At 47.9% G+C, this 27,089-nt stretch overlaps 3 protein-coding genes across 8 annotated transcripts in view; all 3 read left to right on the plus strand.

The window, feature by feature from the left end:
* The window catches only part of LOC109432363 (uncharacterized), an 80,660-nt gene that overhangs the window by 22,945 nt on the left and 30,626 nt on the right, over positions 1 to 27,089 (plus strand). Inside the window, exon 1 of one of the 6 annotated variants that reach the window (XM_062845453.1) lies at positions 19,702 to 19,871. The exons of the other annotated variants lie outside the window; for them this stretch is intronic. The gene's annotated coding sequence lies outside the window, so the exon portion shown is untranslated. Of the gene's footprint in view, positions 1 to 19,701; positions 19,872 to 27,089 lie in introns of those variants that run through there. 6 annotated transcript variants of the gene reach the window in all.
* LOC134289541 (uncharacterized) lies at positions 4,875 to 8,157 on the plus strand. Its single transcript, XM_062855495.1, has 2 exons — positions 4,875 to 6,986; positions 7,042 to 8,157. The coding sequence occupies exons 1-2, from the start codon at positions 4,875 to 4,877 to the stop codon at positions 8,155 to 8,157; spliced, it is 3,228 nt and encodes a 1,075-aa protein (XP_062711479.1).
* Positions 8,157 to 9,818, plus strand: LOC134289542 (uncharacterized). Its single transcript, XM_062855500.1, has one exon. The coding sequence runs from the start codon at positions 8,157 to 8,159 to the stop codon at positions 9,816 to 9,818; it is 1,662 nt and encodes a 553-aa protein (XP_062711484.1).

The raw sequence follows: 27,089 nt of genomic DNA on the forward strand, positions 1-27,089 counted from the left end.
CTTGGCCTGATATGGGTAATTCTCGCTGAGACCGGCCCACTATTTACACCTTGTCTTCAAAAATGTTTAAAAGGTGGCGATTTTCTGAAAGTCTTAATTAAAAAAGTAAGGAAAATGCATTTGGTTACTCAAATTGATGGACCCCCCGTGAGTTAGAGCCACAACAATTTTTGCAGACCCCTCGATTTTGGTCAAATGGTGGCTCATTTAAACCGTTATAACTCGAAAGTTTCTCCAAAAACCACCTCAAAACGAATTGTTGCTGAAAAGAGGAAAGATAGAGCTACTATTTACAATGGGACACGTTCGGTGTAGAGTACTAAAGGGTGATACGGTCAAAATTTGGTCACACAATTTTTTTCATAACTTTAGACTGCGTACACCAAAACAGCTGATTTTTTGACCAGTAATTCTACATTATATGTAGCTTATACCATAAAATTTTTATCAAAATCGATTAGGTATTGGTTGATATATAGATAAAACCATCGACCTACCTTTTTAAAATTTTGTGCAAAGGCGCTCCATAGTAAATTTTCGAAAATTTCAGGTCATTAAAGCACAATTTTGATTATAGAACTACCAATACTGCTCCGATTTTTATCAAAATTTTACAGTATAATACTTTTATGAAAATATGTTCTTAGTAAAGTTTTGAGCCATTTTGTATGAATACTTTGAAAGTTGTAGCAGTTTGAATATGAAAAAAACTGACCGGGTGCCACTTAAGCAAATATAACTTTGTAACGGCTGGATCATATTGAATAAAATTTTTACACATTTTGATATGCATACTTCATATACAGAAAAATTTTCATTGAAATCGGTTAAGTATCTCTGGCTCTATAAATAAAGCAGTAAAAATGTGTGAATCCTTTTTGCACAAAATTTTAAAATTGCAGATCTCAGGGTTCAACAATATTTCCGGAAATACTAAATCAGCTGTTTTGGTGTACGCAATCTAAGGGTTCATTCAAATATTACGTAACGCAAAATATGACAATTTTGGACTCCCTCCCTCCCTCACGTAACAACTTTTGTATGGAAGATTTTGAAATTTTGTATGAAGCGTAACACAGCGCTAGACCCCCTCCCCCCCATTGCGTTACGTAATATTTGAATGAACTTTAAAGTTATGAAAAAAAGTGTGACCAAAATTTGACTTGACTTGACAAAATTCGACAAAATTTGACCACCTAAACAAATATAACTTTGTAACGGCTGGATCAAATTGAATGAAATTTTTACACAACATTTTGATGTGTATACTTTACATACAGAAAAATTTTCATTGAAATTGGTTCAGTATTTCTGGCTCTATAAATAAAAGAGTAAAAATGTGTTCTAATTTTTTAATCCTCTTTGTACAAAATTTTAAAATTGCAGTTTTCAGGATTCACAATATCTCCGCAAATACTAAACCGATTTTGATGAAAATTGTATGGTATAAGCTACATATAATGTGACATTACTAGTTCAAAAATCAGCTGTTTTGGTGTACGCAGTCTCAAGTTATGAAACAAATTGTGTGACCAAATTTTGACCGTATCACCCTTTAGATTTGTAGTAATGAGCTAATTTTTTGTATGGTGAGAAGGTCAATTCTCCGTTTCTGCAATAAAATGGTGCAAAAAGTGTGGGTATTATTATTCATTGCTTAATTTGATGCTGTTTGAGCAAAACTTTGGATAACTGTGTTGTTTATGTTGCAAGAAATAGAGAAAATAACAACACTGTTACCCAAAGTTTTGCTCAAACAGCATCAAATTAGGCAAGGAATAATAAGACCCACGCACCATTTCATTGCAGAAACGCAGAACTGACCTTCTCACCATATAAAAATTCAGCTCATTACTACAAATCTAATACTTCACCGATCTGTCCTATTATAAAAAGATGAGTCGGCCATATTGAATTTGGGCGCCATCTTGGATTTTTAAACCAAAACATTTTATTCACCATGAGGGCAACCACCGATTTTCAAAATGTTTGCATCAATTGAAAGCTGAGACATTTATACATAACATATCAAAAAAATAGAGATGTCTTTTTCTTCTTTAAAAAGTTATCTGCCGTTTTGTAAATCATGCCACTTTTGCGCACTGGGCCCGATGCCGGCCGTTTACATAAATGCAGCGTTATTTCGCAGTGTTAACGAACATGAATTTAAAATCTGAACCCACTAATGGAAAGCTGAAGGTTTAAGCTTTTCAAAGCGCTAAAAAGGTAATAAAAGCTATGCCCGCATCATTGCGAAACAGGCAAAAACGGAAATGAACCTCCGATTCGCCCAAATCTACCGTCCGTCATGTCCTTGAGTTGCTTCAAGCTTGCCTCGTTTAGGTGTGCCATCCTTCTGTGCCAAAAGCTGAATTTCGTTTGCCAAAAAAGTTCACTCCGGCTAGTTCACTCGGTACAGGCCGCCTCAAGGGCCGCCTTCTTCGCTACGGCTACCAGAAACGACCAGTTCACCATCCTCGTTCAAAACTTCGCTACGAAATAACCGGCCTTTCCGTAATTGAAGCACTTTTTCTCAGGCTTCTTCTTCACCTGCGTCTTCAACTTGCTCGGACTTGCGTTCCGCGTGTACAACGTTCCGTCGTTACCATCATTACCAGTGAAGAGAATTTTCCGACAAAAAGATACAAAACAAGCAACAAAGAAGGCACGAAGATTACTCTTTATCCCTACTGGTAACAGATAATGACATGATCTCGCTGAATATGTTGCGTACTTTTCAACTCGTGAATAATCAATTATTACTAACCCAAAGTCGAGATTGTTTGATGCTAGATCTTCAACAGAATTACAGTGTTTACCGACTCGAAGTTACCGTTCAAAAACCGCAATGCAAGGCTTAAAAATCTCTCAACTCGTGGTGTACGATGTTTATCCCATTATTTTCAAGTTGGGACAAACTTATGTCGCATTGGGTGGATTGTCGCAACAAATACAGGTTGCGACATTGTCATTATTGTTGCGCGATGGTTATATTTTTATTCACTGATCATTACCACTTGTAGGCCCTCTTTCGAACTTCACATCTTGCAAGATCTTGACTTTAACCGCATCTGAGGTCAGGTTGGCTCCCGAGGCTTCCAATCCCATGATCATCGTTTTCGTAATGATCTGGCAGTCCCATCAACAGCAACGCCACCAACCACGAGTCGTCCGAATCGTCCTTGAATTCAATCGAAGCACGCTTGTGGACGGTGCTCATCAGTTCGTTGACATATTCCTCCATACTCAAGTCCACATTCGAACTGTTGACCAACCGAATTGATGTCAACTTCTGGAGTAATCCAGCGGTATCTTGAAACACTGTCGCTAACTTCTTCCATGCTTTTGCTGCATCCGCCGCCTCCTGGACAAGACTATAATTGAATCTTTCCAGGCTGAGACGGATCGTCGCCAGCGCTCGCATCTTGCCGTCATTTGGTACGACTTCGCATTTCACCGCTTCAACCGCATGCCAACTTCCTTGTCGAATCTAAATTATCCTCATCGCAAATGCCCCCACGTCGAATAGTTCTCGTGCCCCTTCAGCTTCTCTATAGCCGGCACGCTTCCTACTTCGCGATGTCTTCCGTTTCCGCCGCCGTGCTGAATTCCAGAACTTCGTCCATCCGCTGGCATCTTGCTTTTCTGATGATCTTCCGGTTACGGTCTGGGCCCATAACCTATAGCAGAGCTTCATAAAAACACGTACTTCTGGATTGATTGTTGGAATGGGAATGAACAGGATGGGAACACTCACTTGCAGAGAATTACACTCATTTGATGTTTTCTCAGCTCAAAAGCGTGCAATCAAGAAATGATGTATGGACGACTTTTGCCTTGTGGTTTTGTCTAAAAGCTTGCCGAATAGAGTAGGGGTCGCACACGCATAGCGAAGTCGTGAAGGAGCTGCGAAGGCAACTCTCCACGGGATGAATGTAAATTACACTCACCTCGTGGAGAGTCGCTTTCACAGCTCTGTCACGACTTTGATATGCGTGTGCGACACCTACTCTATTCGGCAAACTTTTAGACAAAACCACAAGGCAAAAGTCGTCCATACACCATTTCTTGATTGCATGCTTCTGAGCTGAGAAAACATCAAGTGAGTGTAACTCTCTGCAAGTGAGTGTTCCCATCCCTGTATGAGCAACAACTTTGGTATCTATGATCGTTACGTAGCTACCCAACTAACATTTTCAGCGGTATAAGCTTCAGTCATTTGCTTTCTGTTGTGTAACCATCGAATTGAAGCAGTCTAAGCTGAGTAAAAGGGAAGCTAGTCAAATATAAACCATAAGCTAATATACGACTGCAAAACAAGCACCATACAGCTACCAAACTCGGTTTTTTAAAATCAATTATTTGTCACTGGGGCTGCCTTTACTGCACTCTGTTCCAACTCCGGGAGATCTCCCGGAAGATGTGAAAACTTGAACAAATCGAATAGGAGTCCCCACTAACAAAACAACTGTTACTATACAGTACAATTCGTAATACTGACAAATCCACAAACCAGAAGCGCTTTGAAGGCCGTTATGCGATATCATTACAACTAGAGGCTGTAATTCTCAGGCTGTAATAAAAAAACTATTTGTTGGAACGTTTTCATGATTATTGTATTCAATTGACTAACACTTTTTCGTTCAGTGTACAATCTGAATTTTTATTGTTTTTCTTTTTTTTTATCTCCCCACACACGATCAGTTTTGTAGACGTCAGAATAAAAGAGTAATCAAAATACAGTCCACGCGTTTTTCACTCGTCGCGAGAAAGAAAACTTTCGGTCGCACATTTTTGGTCCTACATCGCCGGATAATCGAAAAGTTACGGTCGTCGTTCTCGATAAAGGTTCCGCCGGTCGAATGGACGCGTAAATGACATCAACTCCCGTAAAAGATCCGGAAAACAAGCTGGAAATCTACAGCACGCCAGTCGGAGGTCGTCAGCAGCAGAAAAAGAAAATGGCGGAAGAGCTCCAGGCGATTGTGCTACAGCGCGGTGCCGTCAAGGGCAAAATTACACGGATCAGAAACGTTCTCTTCCGATGCGAGCAAGACAACACAATCCCGGACGAATTCCTGCTGCGTACCCAGTTGAAGACGATTGATGCTGCCTACGATGAATTTAACCAGTTCCAGAATAGAATCTACGCTCTTTCGCCCGCCAGCGCAGAGGAACAGGAGCAGAAGTACGTCGAGTTTGAGGAGCTCCACAACGATGTACGAACCAGGGTTTGCCGGCTGCTGAGCGGTGTAAAGCAAGAGGCGATTCAACAACCGCAGGAGGGCATGCAAGTAGCCCAGGTGCCCCAACCAGTTCGAGTTCAAGCGACCCCGTCTCTCCACACTCCGCTGCCAACGTTCGACGGGAAACCAGAAAACTGGTTCAAGTTTAAAGCAATTTTTCTGGACGTCATGAGCAAGCACGCCGGCGAGTCAGATGCAACGAAGCTTTACCATCTCGACAAGTGTTTGGTGGGTGAAGCTTCCGGAACGATTGACCAACAAACCATTAACGACGGAAACTTTGCTGCTGCGATGGATCATCTGACAGCCCGCTACGAAGACAAACGGAAGATTGTTGACATCCACATCAGCGGAATACTTAACCTCAAAGCTATGACGAGCGAGAGTGGCAAACAACTACGCGATCTGGTGGATGAGTGCAAGCGGCATGTTGATGCACTCAACTTCTACGAATTTGAGATGGATGGACTCTCGGATATCATGGTCGTCAGTATCCTGGCGTCGAAGCTCGATCTGGAAACGAGGAAGTTGTGGGAAAGCAGCATCGACCACGGTGACATTCCGGAGTATGCCGACATGATCAAGTTCCTCACAACTCGCAGCCAAGTTTTGGAGCGGATCGAACCAGCTAGCAAGCCGAAGAAGTCCACCAACGCTACTACGAAGACTCCTCCACTGAAGATATCGTCCCTGGCGGCGTCGGTCGAATACCGATGCAATTTTTGTGAGCAAGGCCACCTGAATCATCAGTGCAGCGATTATCTTAAGCTGAATCCGAAGGAACGCTACGAGAAAGCCAAGCAAGCTGGAGTCTGCTATAACTGCTTGAGGAAGGGACACGTCACTGCGCGGTGTTCGTCCAAGAAGTCATGCAAAGCCTGCAACAAACGACATCATTCTACTCTCCACATGAACACTACTCCCACGGATGTCGTCGAGCAGACAACGGTTGCGGTACCAGCGGCATCAAACGAGGATTCCACGAAGCCCACTACGACGAACAAGATCAGCGCTTCCTGTACACTCTACCAACAAAATACACTGTTGTGTACAGCACTTGTGAACATTTTCGACGACAGTGGCAAGGCCCAGCCGTGCCGCGTTCTGCTGGATTGTGGTTCACAAGTGAATCTACTGACGGAGAAATTGGCATCGCTACTACGGGTGAAACGCCGGAGCGTGAACGTCGATGTCACGGGAGTGGATGGTTCTACGACCAGGGTTTCGGCCTTGGTACACGTCGACGTACAAGCTCGGGACAAGAAATACACAAACAACATTGAGTGTTTGGTGATCAATCGGATTACTGGAATCATACCTGCAAAGAACGTTGACATTTCTACGTGGCCGATACCGTCCGGGCTAAACCTCGCCGACCCGGAGTTTCATCGCCCTCAGCGGGTGGATATGTTGATTGGAGTCGGCCACTTCTTCGGTCTTCTGAATTCAGGTAAGATTAAGCTCGCCGAAAGCCTGCCGTTTCTACAGGAGACAGTTTTTGGTTGGGTGGTCGGTGGCATCGCCGACGCTACAAGCTGGAAGTATGAAGTCACCCACTGCAACGTCGCGGTCCGTGAAGCAGATTTGAACGATCTCGTGGAAAGATTCTGGGAATCCGAGGCGGTACCCACCGCTTCCAGTCTGTCGTCTGAAGAGGCGGCATGCGAGCAGTTCTACGACCAGACCTACAGCCGGCTCCCGAACGGAAGATACATCGTCAAGTTGCCTTTTCGTGACAATGTGACTCGGCGACTCGAAGCAGCACGCTCTACTACGATTCTCGTACCTCGAGAAGAAGCTGGCAAAAAACGCAGAACTCAAGGAGGCATATTGCGCTTTTATGGAGGAGTATAGACAGTTGGGCCACTGTCGGGAAGTCGATCCGAACGAAGAAGAAGCTGGTGGATTCTACCTGCCCCACCACGCTATACTCAAACCAAGCTCGTCTACCACCAAGCTTCGAACCGTGTTTGACGCTTCGGCACAATCGAGTTCGGGTCTGTCTTTGAACGACACTCTGATGATCGGCCCTACTATCCAGGATTCGCTCATCGATATTGCTCTTCGATTTCGAACACATGCGTTTGTGTTCACGGCGGACATCTCTAAGATGTACCGCATGATACTGGTGCATACTGACCACACAAAGTATCAGCGTGTTTTTTGGAGAGCAGATCCCGCAGAGCCACTCAAGACACTCGAGCTTTTGACCGTTACCTATGGGACGGCGTCTGCGCCGTACTTGGCCACTCGCACGCTCAAGCAGTTGGCTCGTGATGAAGGACACGACCACCCTCGTGGAGCAGAAATACTGGAAAACGACTTCTATATCGACGACGCACTTTCGGGTGCTGATACCCTAGAGGAATTGATGCTGGCCCGCACTGAACTGGAAGAGCTACTGATGAAGGGAGGATTCGAGCTTCATAAGTGGTGCTCAAACTCTGCCGAATTTCTTGACACTGTACCAGAAGAGCGCCGAGAGAAGCGGATGTCATACGAATTGGATGGCGTAAACGATTTGATCAAGACTCTCGGCATTTTGTGGAACCCTACCAGCGATCAATTGATGTTTCGTATTGCTCCCACTGATCGGACGCATCCGGTATCGAAACGCTACATTTTGTCAGAAATAGCCAGATCCTTCGACCCGTTGGGTCTGCAAGCACCGGTTTGCGTCACCGCTAAATTGATAATGCGTCAGTTGTGGATGAAAAAGGTATCATGGGACGAAGAGCTGAGCAAGGAAGTTGCAGAGAACTGGAACAAATTTCGTGATGGTCTACGGGCCCTGATGGATCTACAAATCGAACGTCGAGTCATCGCACCCGAACGAGTTGCTTTAGAGTTGCATGCATTCTCAGTACCTCGCAAGACGCATATGGTACCTGCGTCTATGTACGTAGCATAATGGCGGATAATACAGTGGAAGTTCATCTGTTGATCAGCAAATCGCACTTGGCACCGAAGGCTACAATCCCGAGACTCGAACTTTGCGGCTTTCGTCTGATGTCAAGATTGGTGGTCAAGGTAGTTTCGGCACTCAAGGTGAAATTCGATCGAATGGTGCTGTACTCGGACTCGACCATCACTCTGGGGTGGTTATCGAAGTCGCCAAGCCAACTCAACACCTACGTAGCGAATCGTGTGGCGCACATTCAAGAACTAACTCCTCGACCAACCTACGATTACAAGTACGTGCGCACAAACGCGAATCCTGCGGATCTTGTTTCCCGAGGTCTGTATCCGGAGGCCCTGATTGGAAATCGGTTTTGGTGGCACGGTCCAGATTTCATTCAGCAAAGCGCTTACGAAGAAGACCCCATGGAGGAGATTGCCGAACTACCGGAAGTGAAGGTGGCCGCAGCAGTGGCGACTGATGACAACGAGCTGGAGTACCACAGAGTTCTTGCGAAGTTCAGCTCTTTCCGCAAATTACAACGGGTGATTGCCTACGTGATCCGTTTCACCAACAAGACCAGGAAGCGGCTCACCGAAGGAGACTGTGGTCCATACCCAACTGTGGCGGAGCTGCGATCTTCATTACTGGCCATTGTTTACATGGCCCAACAACAACGGCTGCAAGAAGATATCCAGGAAGTCCAAAAGAAGCAGGGAACAACCGAGAAGTACGTCGGGAGACTTCGAAGCCTCAATCCATGGATCGACAGTCGCGGCATACTACGAGTGAACGGACGAATCAAGCATGCGAATGTCTCATACGAGCAGCGGTGCCCGGCGGTGCTTCCTGCCAATCATCATGTCACGGATATCCTGATCCAAGCGATTCACCAGGAGAACTTGCACGTTGGGCCGAATGGAACCCTCTCGGTCCTGAGACAGCAGATTAGGAAATGCGTACGATGCTTTAGAGTGGCCCCTCCCGAGACGAAGCTTTTCATGGGAGATTTACCCCGCTGCAGAGTTACCCAGGCTCTTCCGTTTGAACGTACTGGTGTTGATTTTGCCGGACCAATCTTCGTACGCAAAGGCAACCCACGCAAGCCTGTGTATTGCAAAGCATACGTTGCGCTGTTTGTTTGTATGGTCACTAAATGCGTCCACATCGAACTCGTATCAAACCTAACGACAGACGCATTCATAGCTGCATTGCATCGATTTGTCGCACGACGTGGCATTCCGGTGCACATGTACAGTGACAATGCTACCAATTTTGCTGGATCAAGCTCGGAGCTCCACGAGCTTTACAGTCTTCTGCACCAACAGCTGACCAACGATGCAATCCAAGGATTTTGCCTACCCAAGGAAATAAGCTGGCATTTCATCCCCCCTCGTTCACCACACGTGGGTGGATTATGGGAAGCCGGTGTCAAGTCGGCTAAGTACCTGATCAAGCGCACTGCAGGAGATACGAAGCTGACTGAAGAAGAATGGAGCACGCTTCTGACGCAGATTGAAGGCATTTTGAATTCGCGGCCGTTAGTCCCTCAGACCGCGGATCCAGACGACTACAGCGTTATTACACCCGGTCATCTGCTGATCGGTCGTCCCATAACTGCGATTCCCGAACCAGCCTACGACCAAATCAAGCATGGAACCCTCTCTAGATGACAACACATTCAGAAGATGCGCGCCGACTTCTGGAAGCGATGGTCGGTAAACTATTTGTCTGAGTTGCAAGAACGTCGAAAGTGGTCCAAGCAGCACACCGTGATCAAGGTTGGAGATTTGGTGCTGCTCAAAGAGGATAACGTTCCTCCACTACAATGGCGACTTGGAAGAATAGTGGATACCCACCCAGGACAGGATGCAGTAACCCGAGTAGTGACGGTGAAGACAACATTAGGGGTTTTCAAACGATCGACGGCTAAGGTTGCCGTACTGCCGTTGGACGACGATGAGGATAAGACGGAAGCTGATTGAATTTCCCAGAAATCCAATGGCGGGGGAGGATGTTGGAACGTTTTCATGATTATTGTATTCAATTGACTAACACTTTTTCGTTCAGTGTACAATCTGAATTTTTATTGTTTTTCTTTTTTTTTATCTCCCCACACACGATCAGTTTTGTAGACGTCAGAATAAAAGAGTAATCAAAATACAGTCCACGCGTTTTTCACTCGTCGCGAGAAAGAAAACTTTCGGTCGCACACTATTGGTATACCAACACGGCTTGTCGGATTTAAACATTATTGTCAAAACAAACTTCGAGCGTTATATATAGCTACTACTCAAATACTTTACAGCTATCTATCTCTGTGTTGTGAAATTAATTCGGTTGCATTTATTGCACTTTAATCCAACTCCGGAAGATGTACAAATCGAGTAAGCGTCCTATCCAACAAAACAGCTGCTTTTATACAGTACACTTTGTAATGTTGCCAAATACACAAATCAGCAGCGCTTAGTAGTTGTTTAAAGAACACTCTTTCAGCTAGAAGCGGTGACGGAAAATCTGCTGGCGCAACTACACAGATTCTTCAATGTTAACATTGCGTTTGACGTTTCACAAGCTTTTGCAACAAGATGAAGTTGGGTAAGGTTTCTTTGGCACAATTATAAAACCTTGTCTGGAGTAAAACAAAACGGGCTATTTTTTATGCTATTTATATATAGCAGTGTGGCAGTGAGGACATCATCGGAACCAGTGGATACGGAGATCGGGAGTTCGATTCCAAGTAGCGGCAAGTACTTTAAAAATTCAATTTTAAAAGCACTAATTCCAGTTCCACAAGTACTGCGTCACGGTATCCATAACCTAATTATATTTAATCGATTAATTTGGGGATGCCGTATAACTATTATTTAACAACTATGAAAAGGCTGAAAAAGCGCCTTCTCAAGAGTTAGTCCGTTAGCTGATCGCACAGCATGTACAAGTGGATTAAGTTCGCCAGATTCATTGGTATAGGGCTTTTTTTTCCTTCTAAACCATAGGGGGATAATCTGCTCAACAGACACCCTAACAGAAGGTTAGGGTAGTGTAGGTCTGAGGCCGTCTTCTACAACAAAAGTAAAAGCCAGGACTACTCTCTTCTCGTACCCACTAAACACATTCCTATGGTCGCCAAACCCTACGTCTCTCCGGAACCACCAAGAAGGTATTGCTTCAGAGAGGGGCTAGTGCACATCGCACTCTCAAGGTTAGCTGCGTAGCCTAGCAGCAACGAACATCGATGACTCGCTCTGGAGAGTCCATCACGGTAACATGCTGACGCTTAGCCAGTTTCCCGAGTGGTCCTCGCCACTCCCTTTGTCCTCGGAAGGCGGGCAGGGTCAACCCCGCCCGCGCCCAACTGCTTAGCAGACATCAAGAACTGATGCCCACGTGCAACCCGATCTGACCTACCCGCAAAGGAAGGGTATCACTACCCTTCAGGCCATATCAGATGCACCCGAAGGTTGCAGACAGCAGGGTCTCACCTACCCCGAACCTTGCCGGGGACCCCTATTCCAACCGCGGGCTCGGATCCAACCCAGTAGACCGACGCCACGACAGCACCGCTACCGGGACTTCCTCTCCGCGGCCACTTAATCGCTGTAAGGGTCGATCTCCACCGCAGGGCACCGGTATGACCTACGAAGCCGACTTCGAACCCCTGGACCACCTCTTGTACTGCATCTGGACTAGCCATTCTCCGAGTCCACACGCCACCTCCTCTGTAGCTCCCAGACGATGTGGGTAATAGCCGTTGAAACGGCGTTCCAGCCAAACTCATCCCTACACATCCTCTGGACCAAGTTGTCCGGAGTTGTGTCCTCCCCGCATGTGGCAAGCATGCGGTCACGCATTGTGCGAAAACGCGGGCACACGAACAAAACGTGTTCCGCCGTTTCCTCTAAACCATTGCACACTGGGCATTCGGGAGAATCCGCATGCCCGAAACGGTGTAGATACTGTCGGTAGCAACCATGACCTGTAAGGACCTGTGTCAGGTGGAATGTAACTTCCCCATGGCGCCTATTAATCCAACTATCTACCCTCGGTATCAACCTATGGGTCCACCTTCCTTTGGTGGAACTGTCCCACGCGCGCTGCCATTTGACCATAGAGGCCATCCTGGCAGTCCTGCGTATGCCTCTTGTGCCGCGCATTTTGAAGCACTCCATGTCCTCACTGATAAGAATGCTTATAGGCCTTATACCAGTAATGACGCAGAGAGCGTCGTGTGACACGGTACGGTACGCACTCTCAACCCTCAGGCACATAAGCCTGTAAGTACTTTCCAGCTTCCGTCGGTAGCATTTAGTACTTAGCGCGGTGCCCCACGCCGGGCCGCCATACCTAAGTATGGACGTAGCAACACTAGCCAGAAGCTTGCGCTTACTGGCGTACACCACAGAGCTATTGGATATCATCCGGGACAGCAAGGTTACTGATAGACGAAAATTCTCGCGAAAGCCAAACAATTAATTTCAGTGTGTATCGTCCCAAATGTTCATCATAGAAACAACAACTCGTTCATTTACTCACAAAGGCGTGAATGAACTCATCCAGCGTGAGTGTGTTGCCCGCCAACTAACTGGAATGAAATTTGCGAGAGCGCTCTCGAACTATTTTCCATTCAGCTGCGAAAGATAATCTGCTCGAAAATATCGTGCTGATTCTCAGCTTTCATTCCGATTCCCACTCACGGCGATAATATCATCGGAATCGGCAGGAGCATGGGGAAGATTTCATCAGAAGCCCGTTTGTGTGCATTAGGATTCGGAATTAGTCAGAAATAAAGTTATAAATTTGTTTGGTAGATCGAGGACTGACATGCAAGGGTTCGTTCAAAAATTACATAACGGGGAGAAAGGAAACCTAGCGCGTAACGCTCTTCATGCAAAATTTTAAAAATTTGAATATACAAAAGTTGTTTCTTAGTTGGGGGTTTTGGGGGGCTGAAATTGTCAAATGTTGCTTTCTTTTCGATTGATTAGCAAATGTTTCATCAACTAGCACTCAAGTGCATGAAGATTTTAAATCTCGGAATTGATTAATTGATAAATATCCCGGGAGCGGTTGCATCGTGTACTGAGACACGCATCATGAAAAATGCACGCGGTGTTGTACACCGCGTGAGCGCGGCGTCGCTGCAGGTAGTCAAAGCCGCGACTGCTCGAGGGACATTTATTGGACAAATGGATACACCATTTGTGGTAAAGTTATTAAATAATTCAAGGATTTACAGAAGATAGATCGCTTGATTCGTAAATGTAACTCTTCCGCTGAGTGGCACAAAAAAGCAAACAATTTTGTCCAATTACATTATCTCTATCTAAATGGTCAGGATCATGATATGTGATGTATTAAATTTTAGTATGTTTGTACAATTTTTGATTCCTCCCTTCTCCCTCAGAGAAGCATGTTTTTAACTATGTAATATGTATACGGTCCGACCCATAATCGTAGAGGGAGTCCACGCTTCCTAAAACTACATCTTTTTTTACTCTTCAAGCAAACATTGCAGAAAACACCATCCTCTTGTGCTCTTACCAGTGCATTTTGTATTACACAAGTTTAACTTGTAATAAGAGAACGACCAATCCACGCTCGATGAAATGACCTTGCCAAAGGCACACACCTTCCGGTTCATCGGGTTCATTAGTTAGGTTTAAAACACCGTTAGAGTTGCTTACCAAGCTCATTTTACTGTAGCGCAAAATATGTGTCTCAAATATGTAAATGCATCAAGGTATAAAATGTGCATCTTTGGTGAGCATTATTTAAAGACACGGTATCAATGCCGCGCTGCTTTTCCTTTGAATCGGCACTCGTGGTGATAAATTATTATCAATCGCAGTGAAAATTATCACCCGCGATAATAACTGCTCCAGTTTTCGCTTCGTTCGAATCGTTCACTTTCGTGCAGCGGTGCGAGAGTTGTGATCGATGAATGAACACCACTTCGAGCGCGTGAGTATCTTTGTTTACAAGCACCACTGCAACCAGCGAGAGTTTTCCTCAGCTAGACAGTGACAGCTGAGTTCATTGCATTAGCGATCAAAATATGCACGGTGAGCTTGGGAATGCTTATCGGCTAAAAAATCATGATGAGTGCTCCACGACACGATTATTGGTAACCTTGCGGGACAGTGCCGCAATAGCTGTGGAGGCTCTTTTACAGGCATAATCGACGTGGCTACCGAAGGTAAGCTTATCGTCGATCATCACGCCCAAGTGTTTGACGGAGCGCTTTGGCAGGATAGTACACTCTCCTACACTGCTCTTCGTCTGCTGCTCCGACTTCAGGTTTTTAACAACCGTCACCTCTGTCTTGTGGTGAGCCAACTCCAGTTTCCTGGACCGCATCCACAACCTTGATCGAGTGGTTGGTAGTCAACTTTACCTCCTCGATCGTTTCACCGTAGACTTCGAGCGTAATGTCATCGGCAAATCCGACAATCACCACTCCCACTGGATACTCTAACCTCAACACCTCGTCGTACATGACATTCCATAACACCGGACCCAGGATGGAACCTTGCGGTACTCCTGAGGTTATGTGAAAGCACTTCCGACCCACCTCCGTGTCGTAGACTAGTACACGATTCTGAAAGTAACTTCCGAGAATCTTGTACAGGTACTCCGGTATCCCCAGACGCAAGAGCGCTCCGAGGACAAAGGGAGTGGCGAGGACCACTCGGGAAACTGGCTAAGCGCCAGCATGCTATCGTGATGGACTCTCCAGAGCGAGTCATCGATGTTCGTTGCTGCTAGGCTACGGCAGCTAACCTTGAGGGTGCGATATGCACTAGCCCCTCCCTGAAGCAATACCTTCTTGGTGGTTCCGGAGAGACGTAGGGCTTGGCGACCATAGGAATGTGTTTTAGTGGGTCGAGGAGAGAGTAGTCCTGGCTTCTACCGGCATTGTAGAAGACGGCCTCATCCCCACACTACCCTAACCTTCCTGTTAGGGTGTCTGATGAGCAGATTTATCCCCCTATGGTTTAGAAGGAAAAAAAAAGACGCAAGAGCGCATTGGTAATAGCAGACCAGCTGGCGCTATTAAACGCATTCCTTACATCCAGAGTCACTACCGCGCAAAAGCGAATTCCCCTCCTCTTAGGCTCGAGTGCTTTCTCGGCGGTTTTTGTAACCGACAAGATAGCGTCTACGGTGGACCTCCCCTTCCGGAAGCCGAACTGGTTACTCGAAAGACCATTTTCGCCCTCGGTGAACCTCAACATTCTATTGAGGATGATCTTTTCGAGCACCTTCCCCGCCGTGTCAATCAGGCATATTGGTCTATATGCCGACGGGTCTCCGGGTGGTTTCCCCGCCTTTGGCAATAGTACCAGGCTCTGCCTCTTCCAAGCTTCTGGGAAAACTCCCTTGTCCAGACATTTCTGCATAGCAGACCTGAACATCTCGGGAGCCTCTGCAATAGCTACTTTCAAGGCCAGGTTCGGAACTCCGTCCGGACCTGGGGCCTTACCTACGCTAAGGGACTTAACTATCCCCGCAAGTTCCACATCGGTGACCCTCTCCTCATCGCCAGCCCCAGTCCCCGGCTGTTTTACGAAAGGAGGCCAAGGATTAGGATCATGACGCGGAAAAGGTCCTCCAATGATCCCTTCCAACATCTCTGGAGATTGCTCTGTAGGAGCCATCACACCTCTCGTCTTGGCCATAACGATCCTGTAGGCGTCACCCCACGGGTTCGTATTGACACTCTGACAGAGACCCTCAAAGCAGGCCTTTTTGCTTGCTCTTATCTCGGTTTTAAGCGCGGCTTTTGCAGCGGCAAACACCACCCGCCGTTCGTTTCGCTCTTCCTCTGATCGTGCTCGCTGCATCCGCCGCCTAGCCCGTAGGCAGGCGCGGCGCAGGTCCGCAATCGCGTCGGTCCACCAGTAAGCCGGTGGCCTCCCATTTCTAGGGTGGACTCGCCTAGGCATGGTCGCATCACACGCACGTGAGAGCACCGCTACCAGCTCGTCGCCGTCTAAACCGATTAAGTTTTGCTCACGGCGGAGCGCCTCCCTAAATACCCCTTCGTCGAAGTATGATGTCTTCCACCTGCGAGGGCTTGGCCTTGGCCTAGCCGCCTCTTCTTCTATCCGCTGTCTGCTGTTATTGTAGTCGATACTGTAGCGAACCGCCAGGTGGTCGCTGTAAGTGTAGCCGTCATCTACTCTCCAGTTCGAACTACTTGTTAGGCCAGGACTACAAAAGGTCACGTCAATAATTGACTCCACTCCGTTTCGACTAAAGGTACTCTTGGTACCGACATTAGCCAAGTCGACATCTAAGATGGCCAGTGTTTCTAGCAGGATCTGACCCCGCTGGTTCGTGAAACGGCTTCCCCATTCCACGGCCCAGGCATTAAAGTCATCCGCTATTACCACCGGCCTACGCCCTGTTAGCACGGTCGTTAAGCGGTCCAGCATTTGCGTGAACTGCTCGATCGGCCACCGCGGAGGCGCATAACAGCTACAGAAGAAGACCCCGTTTACTTTGGCGACCACGAAGCCCTCATAGGTAGTAGACACCAATTCCTGCACGGGGTATTTACCCGTCGTCCATATCGCCGCCATTTTTCTGGTCCCATCCGCGACCCAGTTGCCGTTGCCGGCGGCGGCGGGTACTCGGTATGGGTCCGATATGATAGCGATATCCGTCTCCCACTCAGAAACTGCCTGACAAAGCAGTTGCTGAGCCGCATCACAGTGGTTCAGGTTCAGCTGCGTTACCTGCACTGTGATTTGTTGTTCACTGCGGCTTTCTTGAAGGCCGGGCACCTTGGACCACCCATCGGATGTCTGTTGTTCGAGGATTTCCCGGTACAGATCATGCAGATGTGCGGACTCGTGCAGCTTTGGGCCTTATGACCTTCAGCGCCGCATCGCCTGCACAGTTTGCGCCTGTCGGGGCCTTTGCAGTCCCACGACTTGTGTCCTGGTTCCAGACACCTGAAGCAAACCTCTGGTGGCTCGTGGAATGTCAGGTGACATACACACCAACCCACCTTTATGCTCCCTACTTTAACGGACTTTTTGACGTCCGCCACAGGTAGCTGAACCAAAGCTATCTGTGTCCCTGCTGGCCCTTTCCGTAGCTTAACGGCTGCGGCGGCCACCTGCACATCGCACTGTTGCCGCAGTGCCGTGACGAGCTCTTCCGCTTCGGTGATCTCATCAATGTCCTTGACCTTCAGAGTCGCCTCATGTGTCAGAGCCCTCACCTGCACACCCTCACGAAGGACCTCTTCTGCCAGCCTCTTATAGGCGGCGCCCTTGTGCTCCTTCTGGCGCTTCAGCTCCAGGATCATCTCGTTCGTACGAGTACGTCTAATACTGCGTACGTCGGCTGCAAGACCCTCAAGCTTGGCGTCGCTTCGCATCATCTTCAAGACGTCCGAGTACTTGGACTGTTCCGTCTTGATGACGATCGCGTCGCCTTTCTCGCGCTTGGCACCTGCCCTCCTACGCATTGGCTTGGCGTTCTGCGCTACTACCTGTGGATTCGCCTTCTTCTTCCTCTTCCGCTCTACCTTCGTCCAAGGGGGGTCCTCCCCTTGGATCGCCCTACTCTGGGGCTGTTGAGGGCCCACCAGCGGTCGCAACCCCTTGTTCCCATCGTTACGGGACGGGCCAGCCTTTTCAGGCCCACCCTTCACAGCTTTCCGGGAACCCTGGCTGGGGTCCGACCTTCCGGCATTATTACCGACTTTCGGGGTAATGATTCGCCTGGCCTTGCGGGCACCGCCAGACAGCTCCTCGCCTGACGGTTGCCTCGCCCGCTTCTGCGATTGCTTGCCCCGTTTGTCGCGAGCAGTCGTTTCCGCCTTATTCGGACTTCCTGCGAAGGAGAAGGCCTCCGTTTGGGTAAACTTCGGCACTTTCTCATTTGCAGGATCCGCTGCTGCAGCAGTCAGCAACGCGAGTGCCGCGTGCTCCTGCTTGGCATCGTCGATCGACGCCCTAAGTCGAAGCAAGGCCGTTTTCAGGTCCTTGCTTATGGTCGACTTAGTGGACGCAAAGTCGATGATTTTGCCAAGCTGCTGCTCAGCCACCTCTATTGCGGACCGTCCTTTGGATACTCGGTTGACGGCCCTCAACAACCACGCTCCGTCCATAACCTCCACCGGCTGGCTTGCCGGGAAGTGGACTGGAGCACCCACGCTTGAGCTGCGTACGCAACTCCCAGCGCCTATCTCCTCACTTCTCCTTGTCGGAGATCTCATTAACCCGCTTCTTGCGAAGGGGTTGATCCCACCACTATTTCCACCTAGATTCTGATTTTTATTTGACTTCATGATTAAATCCCACGAGTTGCACGGGAAAGAATGTTCACCACGTCAGAGCACTGCATTAACGCGGTAAGGGACAACTTACTGTGGGGGGTGCCCAGGTACCCCACAGGCTCCGTTAAAGATCGAGCATCTTTTTCACCCCCTCGGTATAGGGCTTGCATAGAAGCTTCCGTCCATATGTACAACACAGTAACTCAGCATCAAGCCGTATTGAGGACGCTTTGTTGACGCTTACATCTATCTATCTATCTATATATATAAAAATGAATTTCTGTCTGTCTGTCTGTCTGTCTGTCTGTCTGTCTGTCTGTCTGTCTGTCTGTCTGACCGCTATGGGTTCGGAAACTACTGGACCGATCGGTGTGAAATTTTTTATGTGGGTGCTGTCGGGGCCGGGGAAGGTTCTTAGCTTGGTGTGAGACCTCCCCGGTCTTTGGAACGGGGGGTTCTCATACAGATGACTTCGCCGGAAACGTCCCTATGGAGCTGTATGTCAAAAAACACAGTAGGCAGGCAGTACGACGTTTGCCGGGACAGCTAGTTTACAATAAATGTTAGTTGGGTAGGTTCAGTCGCGGGTTACTATACATCAGACAGTTTCAACGTTTGAATTCATTAGCTTTCTTCCTGTGACACTTGTGTAAATGCAGAGGTGATCCTGGTAGGTTTGTAGGGTTTACCGCGGTGTTACTTTCCATGCAAAAATTCGATCGCTTACACAAGTTTTTACGTGAAGAAAAATTGGGAAATTTATATTACGTAATATGCGAATTAACCATGTAGTAGAAAGCACTCTTTCTTGGCTATTACCTCGAAATGTAGAGTATGCCTGCTTAATAAGCGCTGTTTTGAAAATAGGTACAACATCGCATTACATTTATAAATTAAGATGTTTTGGTACAATGTTGTAATTATAAAATAATTGTAAAATTTAAACAAATTACTCTTATTGCATGAAATTTTTGTCATCTAACATAGAATAAATCCCATTCTACATACTTGGTTTCCCAGTCTACCACGCTGCTGTTCTGGGGATAGGTTTCGAAAATACAACGACAGAAAGTACCTACAAACATTTCGTGCCGTGACCGCGGAGAAATTGAGTACTTACCGTCGTCGCCGGGTCAGAAGATACGTGTGCCTTGCTTTTACTCTCGATGCTGTCGCTGGCTGTGCTCTCCGTACTCTTGCTTGTACTTTTGTGAGTGGCACTGTGTGCAAGCATATCGCTTTCATTCCATCATCGTTGTCGGCCGTCAGCGAAGTCGTCCTGAAGCAGCAGCAGCAGTTCGAGTTGGTGTTAAATTCATAAAATTTAGTGAATGATGCTATAAACATCATTAGTTCATTCAGACCTACTTGCCTAAACATGCAAACAGTGCAGTTTCTGTGGTGCGATGTCCGCACGGTTGAAGAAAAGGTGACTGGAAAAACAGCATTTTCGAGATATATTGATTATTGATTGTGGTCCTCTGGTGTATACTGTTGCTGCTGTTGATAGCGAGTCCCGAAAAAGTGCGAACAGCGAACGGAGATGTGTACTTTTCTCTTCTCTTGGTTCCGTCCGGCAGATATAGCGTTATAGCAACCAAGTGTCACCAACGACGGCGACTACGACGCGGATGCATAGGTATGCGATGCCGTGCACCGTCAATACGAGTTTACGGAAAACGATAGCTATCTATCCTTGCGAAGTAATTCATACCGCCCAGAGTATAGTATACCTAGTTCTCGGAATGTGGAATCCGAGAACGGGTACAGAAGATCAATAGATGCACACTAAAAGAGTTTACATAGATTCTCCATTTTTTTTTCATCTGCAAGTGCGAGGTAATTTTAGAACGCGTTCTCTTATAATCGACGACCTTTTTTGAACGATCCTGAGAATCCCTGAACATCCGTTTTTGTGTAATGTACATAACAAATTGTTAAGTTCACATTTGTGTTATTTTGGATATAACTGGAATAACGTTTGTACGGGGAGCTCCAATGGTATCATTGTCGCATTTACCACATTTTGAAGTCCATTGAATTCCAAGAGTTTCTTAGACTTATTATAACAAAATTGGTCTTCAAACTGTTGCTTGGACGTAGATCTCCAGTGTAATATCATCAGCGAAGCCGATGAGGGCCACGCTCACACAGGAATTTTAACCTCAACACCTCGTCGTACATGACATTCCATAACACCGGACCCAGGATGGAACCTTGCGGAACTCCTGAGGTTATGTAAAAGCACTTCCAAACCACCGCTGCGTCGTATACTAGCACTCGGTTCTGGAAGTATGTAGCTTCCGAGAACCTTGTACAAGCAGCCAAGATAAAGGAATGAACTAGGGAATGAATAGGAAGTAGCCGCCCAGCTGACACTGTTGAACGCATTTCTTACAAAGAGGATCACTATAGCGAATTCCCATCTCTTCTTACGCTAGAGAGGAGCTAAAAAGCGTCTACGGTCGACTTCCCCTACCGGAAGCCGAACTACATGCTCGAGAGACTATCTACACCTTCTATATACCTCAACATTCTGTTGAGGATGATTCTCCCAAGCATCTTTCCCGCAGTGTCTAGCAAGGATATTGGTCTATATGCCGACGGTAACCTTGTTTTCCCGCCTTTGGCAATTGTACCAAAGTCTGCCGCTTCCAAACCACTGGGAAGACTCCTTCATTCGGACATTTCTGCATAGCAGATCTGAACATTCCAGGATCCCGTCGGGACCTGAGGTCTTATCTACGCTAAAGGATTCTGCAATTCCCGCAAGTTTCTCATCGGTGACCGTCCCCTTATAGCCAGCCCCAGGCCCCAACGGTCATACGAAAGGAAGGCAAGAACACGGATCATGACGCGGAAATACCCCTCGATAATCCTTTCCAGCATTTCTAAAGACTACTCTGTAGGAATCAATACACCGCTTGTCTTGGTCATCGTGATCCTGTTGGCATCACCTCACGGATTCGTATTGGCACTCCGACAGAGACCCACAAAGCAGGCATTTTTGCCTGATAAGATCTTGAGTGCGACTTTGGTGACCACGAACGCGACTCGTCGCTCATTTCGGTCCTTATCAGTACGTGTTCGCTACCTCCGTCGTCTAGTCCGTAGGTAGGCGCGGCGTAGATTCAAAATAGCTTGAGTCCACCAATACGCCGGGTCTCCCATTCCACGTTAGTGAACCGTTACGAACTGGTCACCGCTTAGACCAAGTAAGCCTCGCTAACGATTCTATATATTATGTATCTCTTCGTTGAAGTATGATGTCCTCCACCTACTAGGGTTTGCCTTGTTCTAGTCGCCCCTTCCACCACCCGGGCGCTGCTTGCTGTTATTGTAGCCGATACTCCGTTATGAGTGTAGACATCATCTACCCTCCAGTTCGAACTACTTGTTACGCCAGGACTAAAGTAACGTCGATGATCGACTCTGCTCCGTTCAGGCTAAAAGTACTTTTAGTACCGGCAGGTACCAAGATTGACAGATATAATGGCTAGTGCCCCTAGCAGGATCTTTTTTTTATTGAATGAAGAAATCTGCTGATCAGATATTTAACCCCCTCGAGCGATCGCGCTGTTGTATTTTGTGCAACACGTTGAAAAAATCTCGCTTTTTGTATTCAGCATTGGCGTGGTGCTGGCGGTGGTGGTCAACCACACGAGTTACGGAAGGTTAAGAGGTGGGTTTTTGGGTTATGTGTGGGTCGACCCACTAAAACCTCATTCTCTCTCTTTCTTACCTTAGCCCGTTAGGATTGACTTCGAGAAGGTAGGGGGACCGTACATGAGTACTCCCTAGTGGTAAGCGTTCCACCAGCTATCGCCTTGAGTTGCCCTCGCTACCCTGGAAGATGGGGTCCTGGCTAGTAGTACTATAAACTACACGTTGGACTCAATCTCCTGGAAGAGGAGGAAGGCCAACTAGTGCAAGTACGCTTCGGGAGACCATGGAAGTAACGGAATCTCACTTGTCCGTCTCCGTACACATCCTTCCAACAATGTAGTCCGGAGTGATTCTCTACTGCGTATCTCCTGCATACTCGAGCTTTGCTCCACGAAGCATCTCGTCGCAGTCTGTGCATTCCCGTACATGCGGGGAGCCTGCATGTCCGAATCTGTGCAGATACCACCTAAAGCACCCGTGGCCTGACATAAATTGAGTCAAGTTTACCTCGCCATGGGGCCTGCTCGTCCATTTAGACACGCTCGGTATGAACCTGTGTGTCCATCTACCCTTGATGGAGGAATCCCATTCCCTCTGCCACTTCGACATAGACAATGTTCTCGCGATTCATCTCGCGCCTTTTATGCGGCGTCGCTCGAAGCACTCTTTGTCCTCTGCCACCACTATTGCTATGGGCATCATGTCCACTACCAAACATACTGCGTACTTTGAGACCGTGCGGTATGCGCTGAAGGCACATCAGTCTGTGAGTACTCTTGAGTCGCTTCACGATTCGATTGACCACTAGCGAATTCGACCATGCACTGGCGCCATACCGTCGTAGACCGCTACTGTCGCGAGCTGCTTACGCTTTGCGTTTTTCTTGACAGTTTTCCCATGGGAAAAGTGTCAAACTACTGTCACACACACGCATGACACACGTATGCATTGTGCGGGGCACTTTACTCGAAACTATAGGGCACTGCACTGTTTTGATTTTGTATGGGATTTTGACGTTTCGTGGCCTTGTTGTTTACAAAATTTCTGTAAGAGTGAAAGAGATGGAGATAATTTCATGCACTGCCCCATTGTCGAGCGAGTGCCAACTGTCTCGACCTCATTCAGTCCTCCACTATGCAGATTGCGTGCGCTGCTGTCAGTTTTACTTGCTCTATCGACTCGCCGTATACCACGAGGGTAACGTCATCGGTACAGCCGACCAGCTTTACACCCGGTGGAAATGTGAACGTCAATACGCCATCATACGCCGCATTTCATAGTACTGGGCCCAGAATGAGCCCCTGAGGTACCCAGCGGTGATGTTGTAGTTTTTCTTGCCTTCCTCGGTGTAATAGATTAGCACCCAATTCTGGAAGTAGCTCTCCAGTATCCGGGACTCCAAGGTCATGTGTGGCGCTCTCGATGCCGGCCGAGTTGACGCTTAAACGCATTCTTCACGTCTAGCGTGACGACCGCACAATAGCGGATTTCCCTTCGCTTCCTTTGGAGTGCTATCTTGGCCGTTTTGGTTACAGCCTCAATAGCGTCGATCGACCCTTCCGCAAGCCGAATTGGTTATTCGAGAGCCCAGAGTCATCTGGTTTCTCGGTATAGCTTCGACAGAATGATCCGTTCCAACAGTTTTCCGGCGTTGTTCAGAAGACAGATAGGTCTGAATGCCGAAGGGTTGTCAGGTGGCTTCCCGGGTTTGGGCAGTAGAACCAATCTTTGCCTTTTCCACCTCTCCGGAAATTCACCTCTGTCTAGGCACATTTGCATAGTCATTCTGAACATGTCTGGGCTAGCCTCGATGGTCGTCTTGATGGCAACGCATGGAATACCGTCCGGACCCGGAGCCTTGTACAACTTGAGTGACTTCGCTATTGCAATGACCTCGTCGTTCGTAACCGGGGCGAATGACTTGTGTCCTATTGAGAAACGTAGTAATCGATGCCTTGGACAGGTTGCTTGGGTAGACACCTAGCAACCTGTTGTTACGGAAGCTCAATAGCACCACACATTTTTTCTTCACTCCTGTATCAACCACCAACCAATCAAGACGTTTTCAATAAAAACTTTATTTCGTTCCTCGTTAAACCACTCCGTGTTTTCCGCATCCACGCCTCCACAATCTTGATCGAGTAGTTGGCAGTCAACTTTACCTCCTCGATCGTTTCACCGTAGACTTCGAGCGTAATATCGTCGGCAAATCCGACAATCACCACTCCCACTGGGTACTCTAACCTCAACACCTCGTCGTACATGACATTTCATAACACCGAACCCAGGATGGAACCTTGCGGTCTCCTGAGGTTATGTGAAAGCACTTCCGACCCGACACCCGGCCTCCGTGTCGTAAACTAGTACGCGATTCTGGAAGTAGCTTCCGAGAATCTTGTACAAGTACTCCGGTATCCCAACTGGCGCTATTAAATGCATTCCTTACATCCAGAGTCACTACCCCGCAGAAGCGAATTCCCCTCCTCTTAGGCTCGAGTACTTTCTCGGCGGTTTTTGTAACCGACAAGATAGCGTCTACGGTGGACCTCCCCTTCCGGAAGCCATACTGGTTGCTCGAGAGACCATTTACGCCCTCAGTGAACCTCAACATTCTATTGAGGATGATCTTTTCGAGCACCTTCCCCGCCGTGTCAATCAAGCATATTGGTCTATATGCCGACGGGTTTCCGAGTGGTTTCCCCGCCTTTGGCCTCTTCCAAGCTTCTGGCTCTGCCTCTTCCAAGCTTCTGGGAAAACTCTCTTCCAGGCATTTCTGCATAGCAGACGTGAACATCTCGGGAGCTTCTGCAATAGCTACTTTTAAGGCCTGGTTCGGAACTCCGTCCGGACCTGGGGCCTTACCTACGCTACGGGACTTAGCTATCCCCGCAAGTTCCACATCGGTGACCCTTTCCTCATCGCCAGCCCCAGTCCCCGGCTGTCCTACGAAAGGAGGCCAAGGACTAGGATCATGACGCGGAAAAAGTCCTCCAATGATCCCCTCCAACATCTCTGGAGATTGCTCTGTAGGAGCCATCACACCTCTCGTCTTGGCCATAACGATCCTGTAGGCGTCACCCCACGGGTTCGTATTGGCACTCTGACAGAGACCCTCAAAACAGGCCTTTTTGCTTGCTCTTATCTCGGTCTTGAGCGCGGCTTTTGCAGCGGCGAACACCACCCGCCGTTCGTTTCGCTCTTCCTCTGATCGTGCTCGCTGCATCCGCCGCCTAGCCCGTAGGCAGGCGCGGCGCAGGTCCGCAATCGCGTCGGTCCACCAGTAAGCCGGTGGCCTCCCATTTCTAGGGTGGAATCGCCTAGGCATGGTCGCATCACACGCACGTGAGAGCACCGCTACCAGCTCGTCGCCGTCTAAACCGATTAAGTTTCGCTCACGGCGGAGCGCTTCCCTAAATACCCCTTCGTCGATGTATGATGTCTTCCACCTGCGAGGGCTTGGCCTTGGCCTAGCCGCCTCTTCTTCTATCCGCTGTCTGCTGTTGTTGTAGTCGATACTGTAGCGTCAGACATCGCTTGGTAGCTCCTCACCTGACGGGTATCTTCTGCTTCTGCGCAGCTTCCTACTCCTTCTTCTGCTCTTCTTGAAGGAGACAAGCAACCCCATTCCTTAAGAGGGGTTAACCTTTCCACTACCGCTGTTTCTGCTGCCACTAGTTTCTTGATTGTATGTGCTCATTTTTTAATCCCGCCATAATAGGTATGTGCTCATTTTTTAATCCCATGAGTTGCACGGGAAAAGAAGTCCACTACACCAGATCCCTGCATTACTGTACGAGGTGCCCCACAGGCGCTGATCGAGCATTTTTCGATCACTCATTCCTCGGCACGGGTCGTTTTACCTTGAATTGGGGTTACTTACCCCGTTTTGTAGACTCTTACCACCGAAATAGGTTATTAGTACTATTATTCTATGCCGACAACTACACAGAATTCAGTGAATCTACCTCACACTGTTGCTTATATGGGCGGCTGAGAGCTTCTTGGCGACGGTGATCTTTCCAGTATGTTCCCGTTCACATTGAAGAGTCACCTCTGTCGTCAGGGCTCTCATTTGCATCTTGTCGCCCAGCACCTCTCGGGTTAGTGCCTTTTTTAGGAGGTGTCGTTCTTGTCCGCCTCCTTATTCAGCACCTGCATCATCTCTCCTGTCCTAGAGCGCCGAATGCTTTTCACATGCGCGCCTTGCGACGAGAGTCGTACGTCTCCGCCTCGGTCTTGAAGACTAGCGCGTCGTCACTATCGCGCTTGCGGGCTGGCTTAGTCTTTTCTCAATGGGTTCGTTTTCCCTGGCGTGATCCTAAGGTTATTCTTCCCTTGGTCCGATTGATTACTGGTCTTCTTTGGGTTTACTCTTTCTGTGGCTTAGGTTTCTTGACCCTTGCGTACTACTCCGCCATCCTCCTACCGGCGCTTCTTGCCCCCAGCGGGCTGCGCCTCTCCGGTAGGTTTTGGCCATGTAACTCGAATCGTAGGGCGGTTTATCATGTCCCCTACGACTCCGGCAAACTGCAGGCGCACCATCGTAGAGCTTTCAGCAAAGAAGAAGCTGTCCGTTTGAGTGGATTTCTCATCCATGCGCGTATCGACCACACTCCGCTCCTTGGTCAGAAGGTCGTACTTCTTCTTGTTTATGGTATTTGCTGATATTGTTCCGCCCGATGGTGAAAGCGATGAACAGGTCCAGTGAGGTCTGCGCTACTTATCTGGCGTTGCATTGTCCATAAGCTACGTAGACTCATTTTGGCCATTTCGCACCATGTCTCGGACACTCCCATCCCCCTCGTAAACTGTTGTCCATACAAAATTTTCGACCATTGCCTTCAGGTTAATATCATCCTTTACTAAGTAGAAATGATTTTCATCGTTACTGCGCTCCATCGCATCCAAATCATTCGATTCACAGTCTTGAACCTCGGTAATACTTCTTCGAATTCTTCTTAAAATGGGTAGAAATTTTAGG

This window comes from Aedes albopictus, chromosome 1 (genome assembly GCF_035046485.1).
Source record: "Aedes albopictus strain Foshan chromosome 1, AalbF5, whole genome shotgun sequence".
Lineage (NCBI taxonomy): Eukaryota > Metazoa > Arthropoda > Insecta > Diptera > Culicidae > Aedes > Aedes albopictus.